Source organism: Grampus griseus (assembly GCF_964374135.1).
Source record: "Grampus griseus genome assembly, chromosome: 11".
Taxonomy (NCBI): Eukaryota; Metazoa; Chordata; class Mammalia; order Artiodactyla; family Delphinidae; genus Grampus; species Grampus griseus.
The window spans coordinates 6,411,216-6,421,113 of NC_139005.1; the positions used below are offsets into that span (position 1 = coordinate 6,411,216).

At 47.0% G+C, this 9,898-nt stretch overlaps 1 protein-coding gene across 1 annotated transcript in view; it reads right to left on the reverse strand.

The window, feature by feature from the left end:
- The window catches only part of LPCAT3 (lysophosphatidylcholine acyltransferase 3), a 29,797-nt gene extending 20,945 nt beyond the window's left edge, over nucleotides 1-8,852 (reverse strand). The window contains exon 1 of the mRNA XM_082665408.1: nucleotides 8,622-8,852. Within this exon, the coding sequence (XP_082521534.1) occupies nucleotides 8,622-8,772 (151 nt within the window). The 5' untranslated portion in view covers nucleotides 8,773-8,852. The remainder of the gene's footprint in view (nucleotides 1-8,621) is intronic.
- Nucleotides 8,853-9,898: the final 1,046 nt, after the last annotated feature.

The window sequence follows — 9,898 nt, forward strand, 5'->3', positions numbered from 1 at the left end:
CTAAATCTCCTTACCCTTGACTTCAGCAACTGCTGGGAAAATGTCAACACACACACCCCTACCTTAAAAACTCTCTGCTTGGGCTTCCCTGGTGGCGCAGTGGTTGAGAGTCTGCCTGCCGATGCAGGGGACACGGGTTCGTGCCCCGGTCCGGGAGGATCCCACATGCTGCGGAGCGGCTGGGCCCGTGAGCCATGGCCGCTGAGCCTGCGCGTCCGGAGCCTGTGCTCCGCAACGGGAGAGGCCACAACAGTGAGAGGCCCGCGTACCGCAAAAAAAAAAAAACAAAAAAACCCACAACTCTCTGCTTGAGAAGGACAGTTCACTTAGAACATCTCTCCCCTGCAGCTGCAATGAGGGCACCTAATTTTTGTTAAAGCTCCAAGTCACAACAGACGGTGTGGGTAATGATGATAGTTCTGATAATAAAGATGATAATGATATAATAACGTCATTGTTATAATGACATTAATCATATGATTCAAGAATGATCATAAGATTTGGAGAATAACAAGAGATGTTAGCAAACGGGGAAAACTAAGCCATAAAGAACCTGAGAGCATTTTGTTTATTTCAAAGATCATAGAATACAATGACATTTCAAAAAGTTTAAGGTACTATCAGGACATCAAGTATTACAAAACAGATACTTGAAGCCACACGCTAAACCCTTGATCCTCCAACGTCAGGGGAACCGGTAAAACCTGGAGGGCTTGTTAAACCACAGACCACTGGGCCCCGTCCTCAGTTCCTCATTCAGTCGGTTGGGGGTGGACCTGAGAATCTACGTGTCTAATGAGTTCCTAGGAGAGCTGATGCTGCTGGCCCCAAGACCACACTTGGAGTCTCCTGGGAAAGGAAGGAGATGAAGATCTATTGAGGGAAGGGAGAGAACGGTTACTTAGAACTACCCTGGGTCAGGCTTGCTCAGGTGTTTATACAGTTCATCTCGTTTAGTCCTCAGAGCTTCCCAAGGAGCAATGCTTCTCACGCTTTGCAGAGCAGAACGAGAGTGAACGCACACATGCGAAGGATCCGCTTAGGCAGTTCTCCAGAAATAAAACAGCTCTTTGATGACTATGTTATCTTTTAAAGTGCAGGTACATTTTGTATTCTGTTTCAAAATATTGCTGCTTGTTATGAATTAAACATAATTAAAGAATTATTGATCAGATACACTGCTTAACTCTTAACCTCAATTTCTTTAGTAAAGTTGGCCTTTGGGAACATGAGGAAGAGGATGGCTGAAGTTTAGTAATTGGTCGATGGTGAAACAGCTAGTAGTACATGTTTAATCTTTTTTTTTTTTTTTTTGGCTGTGCCGCGCAGCATGCGGGATCCTAGCTCCCTGACCAGGAATCAAACCCGTGCCCCCTGCAGGGCAGGCACGGAGTCTTAAGCACTGGACTGCCAGGGAAGTCCCAGTACATATTTAATCTTAATTAGTTTTAGAGACGCGCACGTAGGCCCGCAGGTCTCTGAAGATGATGCGCGTCCTGCCAGCTTACTCAACCTACTCGGCCACCTGCACCTCCCACACACCTGAACACTCCACCAGGCTCTTCTCTGCTCCTCCTTTATGGAGCCTCTGTTGTTCTGGCCAAACTGGATTACTTGCTGTTCCTCAGAATTTTCTCACTTTTCCTGCTCTCCACATACATGCTCATTATTCTTTGCCGCTGGAAAGCTCCCTTTTTATTTCCACCTGACTAGAATCTTCCACACCTTTTAAGAGCCAGCTGAAATGCCATTTCCTTTTTGAAGACCAAACCCCATTTTTAAAAGGCTGCTGGACGGGACTCCTTCAGTGAGTTCCCATGGCTGCCTGGACAGATTTAATGTCAGTGGGCATGTAATTGCTTTTGTTAAATTCCTCTGTGTGTATAATCTCATGGGCCCTGATTTACACACGCCTCTGCAAAGAAATGGTTCTGTTTGACATTAAAGTTATACTGGCATTCAAACATGAAGTTTCATGCAATGTAAGATATTGGAGTGTAGATAAAAAGTAGTTGGAAAGAGGGAAGGGCTATGGGGACATATGTATATGTATAACTGATTCACTTTGTTATAAAGCAGAAACTAACACACCATTGTAAAGCAATTATACTCCAATAAAGATGTTAAAAAAAAAGAAAATGAGTAAAATTCTAATTAATTGCTTTAAAGTCATGAATGTGTCAAACTGGTTTGTTGGAGCATTTATTTTCAAAAAAAAAAAAAAAAAAGTAGTTGGAAAAATATATTTAAAAGAAATCCCCAACAGGAAGCTTTAGGTTATGATGAAATTTGTGGCTATGAATTAGAATAAAGTCTAAAATGTAGAATGTACCTAGCCTTTTAGGATATCAGAAGAGGCTTTGAAAGTCATTTAGGACAACTCCCTTATTTCACAATCATAGAATTTTTGGAAACTGCTTTGTACTATGGTCGAAGGCCCATTTGTTTAGTTAATGCAGTGAATTTTCATCTTGCTTACCTTTGGTTTTCTTCATATTGCTACCCGAAGAAAGCTTTTTGCCCTGAATGATGATTTAGTTCTGAAGGGCCAGACCTGACTTTGGTCCAAAGGGAGCTTAACTGCAGGACCTCCTTTGATTTTAAAGGCTGCTAACCGTAGTGGTGCTAATTTGGAACCTCCGAGGAATGAGCCCTTACCCCCAAGTGCCATTGGTGAGTCCACCAGCCAAGCCACAGCTGCGGCCAAGCTTGGGGAGGAAGCTTGCGCTGGGCGGGGTGGCCATCCGCTTCATTTGGCCGGCGCCAGCTTTGGCCTCAGAGAGGTATCTCACATGCTGCTGACATCTTGGCTCAATCGCGTAGAATGAAAACAGTGAAGGACGCCAAGGGCCTTTGCCTTTCCCACCTCTGCATGCTCCCCCCAATCCCGAGGTGGTGGAGCAGGGATTTTAGAGGTGGGCAGAAACAGGTGTGACCTTAGGAAAGCTATTCAACCTTTGGAGGTCCCAGTTCCCTATCTACACAAAGGAGATGATAAGAGTACTGTAAATATCTTAGGGGTAATTGGCAAGCTTAGGTGGGGTATTGTTGAGCACTTTATAAATGTCAGCCACTGTCATTATCAGCAAAGGGCAGCAACATCAACACACTCTAGATTCTCTTCTGTGTAAGCTTCAGTCCCTCCCTGACTCAATTATGATATCACGATTGACTCCTAAAACTATATCTTTATTTATTTATTTATTTATTTTTGGCTGTATTGGGTCTTTGTTGCTGCATGCAGGCTTTCTCTAGTTGCGGCGAGAGGGGGGCATTGCGGTGGCTTCTCTTGTTGCGGAGCACGGGCTCCAGGCGTGTGGGCTTCAGTAGTTGTGGCACGTGGGCTTCAGTAGTTGTGGCTCGCAGGCTCAGTAGTTGTGGCTTGAGGGCTCTAGAGCACAGACTCAGTAGTTGTGGCGCACAGGCTTAGCTGCTCCACGGCATGTGGGATCTTCCCGGACCAGGGCTCGAACCCGTGTCCCCTGCACCGGCAGGCAGATTCTTAACCACTGCGCCACAGGGAAGTCCCTAAAACTACAACTTTAGTCCAACTTTTTTCCTGAACTGAACACTAGGCTTCACAATACAACCTGGAGGTGCCCTTGGAACCTAAAGCAAGTCCAAAACTAGATCATTCCCTGGCACTGAGCACCATCTCCTCTTGACCTCTCATTTGTGAAAGACACTGTCACCTTTCTAGCTACGCTGGCAGAAAGACTCAGTTCGTTTTTTTTTTCAACTACTTCTTTATCCTCCATGGAATCAGTTGCCCAGTCATTCATTCACACGTTCACTTATTCAACAATTATTTATTGGGCCTTTTCCATAAGCTAGGTACTGTATTAAACTCTGGGTACACAGTGACGAACACAACTTACATGATTTCTGCCCTCATCTGCAAATATATAATTACACATTGGCATATATACTTAGAAAGAGATTTTAGTCAGTAGGAGAAAGTACAGCAGGGGACTTAATTTAAAATGAGAGGCAGGAAAGAACTCTTGGAGGAAGTGAACATTTGAACTGAGGCCTGAAAGACGGAAAGGCTCTGTCAGGTAGGTAATGAGTGCAGCGCGTTGCTGGCAATGGGATCAGCAGGTACAAAGGCTCGAGGGTGGAAAGGACCTGATGCATTTTCTGAGGAACTGGGGGAAGGCCACGTGGCTACAAGGCTGTGAACCTGCTTGAGTCAAGGCGGGAGCAGGAGATTCCCAGGGGTGTATGGGAGCCCCTGAAGGGGTCTGAGTAGGAGAGGCGCAGGGTCGGACCACCCTGGTTGCTCTCAGAGAACGGACTGGGTGGGCAGGAAGAAATCAGAGACCCATCTGGGGGCTGCTCAGGTGGTTCTGGTGACAGATGGTCAGTGGCCGTGGTGATGGAGGAAAGTGGTGTATCTGGCACACAATTTGGAGGTGGCGTTGATAGGACTTGGTGATGGTGGTGAGGGGAGAGGGAGAAAGGGAGGTGGCAAGGCCCCTTCTTAGGCTTCTGGCTCGAGCAGCTGTGTAGATGAAAGTGGCCACGGAACCTACCTTCCAAAAGAGCCTCTACCGCTGTATCAGCTCCCAGTACAGTGCCAGCCACATCGCTCCCCTTTCAGGTATCTGGGAAGGCTCCCTATCACCTGCTTAAGCACACACTCCTTGCCTTGGCTTTCAAGGCTCCACGACCCACGTTTCCAGTCTTATTTCCCACCACTTCTCTCCTTAGGTTCTGCTTCGGTCCAGCTGGACCACTTCCTGTTCCCTGAATGTGTAACCACACATCCCTGCCTCGGTGCCCCCGGCTCACCCTATTCCTCCGTCTCACCATCTCCGTCTGCTGAAACCTTATTCAACGACTTTCAAGGTTCATTAAAGGGCCAGTGTTTAAATCTCACAAAGCTCTGTAACTCTCTGATGGCACTTAGACTCCTGCCTGTTACTGTGGTTATGACAGTACTTATCTTGTGCCCATTCCCTGCCCCCAACAGACCGTATGTCATACCTTTGGGTGCCCGGCCCTATTACTCATTCTGCACCACCGCCCTTGCCCTCACAAGGCTCAAGTACAGGGCTTCACCCACAGTAGGTACATTTTACTGAATTCGTTTGGGACAATTCATGTTATTAATTATGCTAAGGAACGCTGAGACCCAAGTTTTTGAGGCCGAGATGTTTTCCAGTAGCATCTGGCAGCACCAGAGCTCACAGCAGAATTTATCTTCCACCAAAACTCCTGGCAAATCATATGCAACACAAACCATGCCTCCCACAACAGTCCTCTGCCTGCTCAAAATACTCCAGTGCAGCAGTGCTCGTAAGCTTACCCTTTCCGCGAAGTACGGAATATTAAAAATCACAGCCTCTAACTCAGGATATTTCAAACTGCTTGTTGTAACCCATTAATGGGTCATGAAATCAATTTAGCAGGTCATCAACAATACTAAAAAATAAAATAGAAAATAGCCAAACACACTGCCTATACACAGGATGAGTAATGTTTCCTGAAACTTTTGCTTCCAATGCAAGCATTCACCTATGTGTATAATGGGTCATGACGTAAGACATATTTCTTATCATGGGTCTCAGTTAAAAAGGTTTAAAGGCTGGGTGGCCCACCTCAAGATTGGCACACAGAACTCAAGTAGGGAGAGTAAGATGTTAAGGAAAAAGTAATGAGACTATCTAATTAAAATAGTAATGAGGGGGTAATCATATGATTCAGTAACGATAATAATATTTGGAGAATAACAAGAGATGTTAGCAAATGGGGAAAACTAAGCCATAAAGAAACTGAGAGCATTTTGTTTATTCCAAAGATCATAGGATACAATGATGTTTCAAAAAGTTTAGGTATTGGGACTTCCCTGGTGGCGCAGTGGTTAAGGATCCGCCTGCCAACGCAGGGGACATGGGTTCGAGCCCTGGTCCGGGAAGATCCCACATGCCGCGGAGCAACTAAGCCTGTGCACCACAACTACTCAGCCTGCGCTCCAGAGCCCGCAAGCCACAACGACTGGGCCCGTGTGCTGCAACTACTGAAGCCTGAGCGCCTAGAGCCCGTGCTCCGCATCAAGAGAAGCCACCGCAAGAAGCCTGAATACTGCAACAAAGAGTAGCCCCCCGCTCGCCGCAACTAGAGAAAGACTGGGCGCAGCAATGAAGACTCAACACAGCCAAAAATAAATAAAAATTAAAAAAATAAAGCTCCCTTAAAAAATGTCGAGTACAATTTAAAAAAAAGTAATGAGACTATCCCTTTAAAATGTAAATGTCTGATATCAATATATAATACCTAACCGTTCCCTCTGGGTACCTGCATTTAGGTGCTTTTAACCCACATTAATCTCATTAGTAGAAAGTGAAGAAAGTGAGTCAGAAATCATTTCGGACTACAGGCCTTCTTGGTACCTCAAGCAAGGATTTCCTCCAGTATCCCAGCTCCCCAAGAGAGCTGGTTCAGGAACTCCATTGCTGAAAAGCTACTGGTTTCTAGGTTACAATACACAGAAGTGATAATACCTTTGTAAGAGAAACATATTTACAACCAGAATGCACCCTTTCTTCCACACACTTGTCAAAAAGCTTATCAATTTATGTTTCTATGTATTTATTTAACATAAACCTAGAAAATACAGTCCTATACATCCACGTGCAAGACCTATGCCTGATCTGAGGTAACGTGAACCCCAAGTTGATCTAAATGTGAGATATACTGTGAGGTACTGAAGGCAATAGCGCATGTGGGATAGGAAGGGGGGATGTGGGAAATGGTACAATGGACAAGGGGGCTCAGGATTGTGGTAGATGTATTATGCCAAGTGTTTATTACTTTGATGCTTGGTGGTAATGAGAGGATGAGGTTAGAGGGGTGGGATACGGAGAAAACAATTTTCTAGACAGCTGTATGCACCATGATAGTATACAGTAGTCCACCAGGAGTGTACAGGCTGTATTTGATTATGTCAGCACTAAAAGGACAGATTCCAAGTCCTAATTCCAGCCCCAGCTCCATTTAACAGGTTGCCCCTTATAATTTGTTGCTTCTTGTGTTACATTCTCAATTTATAGTTGAGACATCAACAGTGAGCTTCCTAAGGAATGAAATGTAAACACTCTTAATTGCCAATTAGAATACCAACAAATAACTGGGCCAGAGACAAGGATGAAGAAGTAGGAAGTTCAAAGTTGGTATGGTGCAGAGAAACTTAGATTGAGGTACTGATAAATTTGGGTTAGATCTGGGTGACGTGACATGAAGCAAGTCACACAACCAAACGTTCTGTCCGCCTCTAAAATTTTACAGTTCTACAAGGGAGGGAAAAGGTGACCTTCATCTGGAAGAAAGGAAGATTATATTGGTTTGGTGTGTAATAGGCAAGTGACAATGACATTACCCAAGGTTGTTTAAATATGAATTAATGCCTCTCCCATTATCTAGATCGGGTTAGGTGATATATGTGAATGTCTCTAATGACTACTGGATAACTTCCAAATTTCTTTCCCGGCATTTAAGGCTTTCCACATCTGCCCAAGTTATCTCAAATTTCTTGTGGTTCAGACCCACTCTTGCCCCCAGTCTTGTGTGCTTAGTTCTTCCCCACCCCTACTCTCCTAGCTAATGTCCCATAACCTTCCTAAAACCTTCCAGCTACTCAAATATTTATGTATCAGCTCTCCACCTTTGAATTCCTACAAGACTTTACAGCAGTCCTATCAGATAGGCATTATCGTCCTCATTTCATAAATAAGAAAACTGAGGCTCAGAGAGGTTAAGTGGTTTGCCCAGGGTCCCACAGTTTGTAAGCAGCAGCAGGGCTGGGTCTGATTTGTTTTCCAAGTCCACACACTTTTTTTTTTCTCTCATAGTGCCATGCTGCTTCCGTGTATTAAAAAACCACGGAGAAAGGATGCAGTAAAAAAGCCTATAAACCAGTTATAATACAGTCTGTTGTGACAAAAATGCAGATACAAAACATCCTTTGAACCACGTGTGCAATAAACGCTTGGGGTAGCATGGGTAGTTTTTAAGAAGTTGCCACTCTTGTTTCCCAAGCCCAGTATTAAAGCGATATTCCAGGGTAAATGACAGGTGTATGGCTGAGGAAAAGAAAAAGCAATATGGTATAAGAGGAAAATATTAGAAGCGGGACAAAAAGATGAAGGTGTAATACAAGCTGGAAATGCACAAGAGACACTCAGAATATGCAAGTATGGAGTATGGGGCTGAGGGGGCCCATAGGACTAAAATATCTAAGTTAGGGGGCCTATAACTGCCAATAAGAAGCGCACGTGTGTGACGGTTGATATTAATAACAGCAGTACACATGGACAGAGAGAACTCCAGAGAGAGACAAATAAGGACGGGTCGCCGGGACACAGGGTAGAGCATGGCAGGATGAGAGGGTGGTGGCGCCTAATGAGGGGCCAGAAGGGTACAGCAGGGGTCGAAGGGAAAGGTGAAGAGGTTCAGAGGGCACGGCGCCCCCAGACTCGGGACTAGACTCGTCTTCCTCTCCACAGCTGGTTGGTGTGTTCTAGGATTCACATCTGCACCCCACAAAGCCCTCCAGGTGGCTCCGGGAAGAGGGGGCGGTCACTTCCCCGTTCCTTGGGGACTCCGCGAGGGGTCCTTACCTAGGAAGATGGAGATGATGAGCCGCAGCGCCTGTTCTGACGCGCCCAGGGACGTCGCCAACTTGTTAAGGCTCAGGTTCTGGAAACCGCCCCGCAGCACCGTCGCCAGCTCCGCCGCCGCTCCCACGTCCCCCTCGGCTGCGGACGCCATCTTAGCTCCGGGCGCCCCCCGGGGACCCCTCAGCTCCGCGCGCCCCAAATGTGGGCACAACGCTGGAGCTTCACCCCCAATTCCGGCCCGGAGCCCGCCCACGGCGTGCGCATTGGCTGCAGGACCGCCCAGCGGCTCCGGGATCAGCCGATCATTGGTCGGCCCGGGCAGGGGGCGGGGCCTCACGCCGCAAGGTAGGCAGGGGGCGGGGACGAACGTTTGTAAGGCAAAGGTGACTCGGGCCGAGAATGAACGCGGGGCCGGCAGGAGGCGGGGCTCGGAATCGGGAACTAGACCCTTGATTGGAAAAGTCAGAAGCCGACGGCGCGGCGACTGTACAACTCAGTTCTAACAGCTCGGGGGAGGAGTCGGGGCGGGCGAGAGTCCGGCCGGCTCGAGCGCTGCCTCCCCATTGGCTGAGACGGAGCAGGCGAGAGTCAGGGCGGGGGGGCCGTCACCCGATCGCGAGGTTACTCTCGGTCGCCGGCGCGCCGGGGTTACTGGGGCATGTAACGGGAGGGCGGGAATTCCTGCCGCGGGCTCGCGAGCGCCCTCTAACGGCGCCTCGGCCGTTTTTGAACCGTTAGGCACGCCGCCTTCCCTCCCCGAGGGTGGGGAGAGCCCGGCGCCCCCAGCACTCTTTGCCTGCTCCTTTGATTTCATGTAACTTCCTGTATTAAAACTACCTACCCCCGAGAGGCGATGCAGTTAAGATATGCTGATTTAGTCCTTATGATTTTAATTAAAAATTAAACTAGTTTGTCACTATTCAGGTAATACAGGTTCAAGATCAAAGTGCAAAGAGGATAGAGACTGAAGACAAAATAAAAGTCCTTTCTTCCCACCTTGCTTCCCATTCTTACTTCCACTGTTCAGATTAGGCTAACGAAAATGTACCAGGGCCTGTGCTGGGCTCTGAGCCCAGAGCTGTGGAGTGGGGATGGCGCACGGTCATATAAAGCGTGTAATTGCAAGAGAAAGGAACAAGGTTCCGTGAGAATACTTAACAAAGGAACACTAAGAGTTTCCAGTAACCACTGGAATTCGTGGAGCATTCTTGTACAATTACAGCTAATACTTCTATAGCACTTCGCGCTTTATGCAGCTCTGATACCCATATTATTTC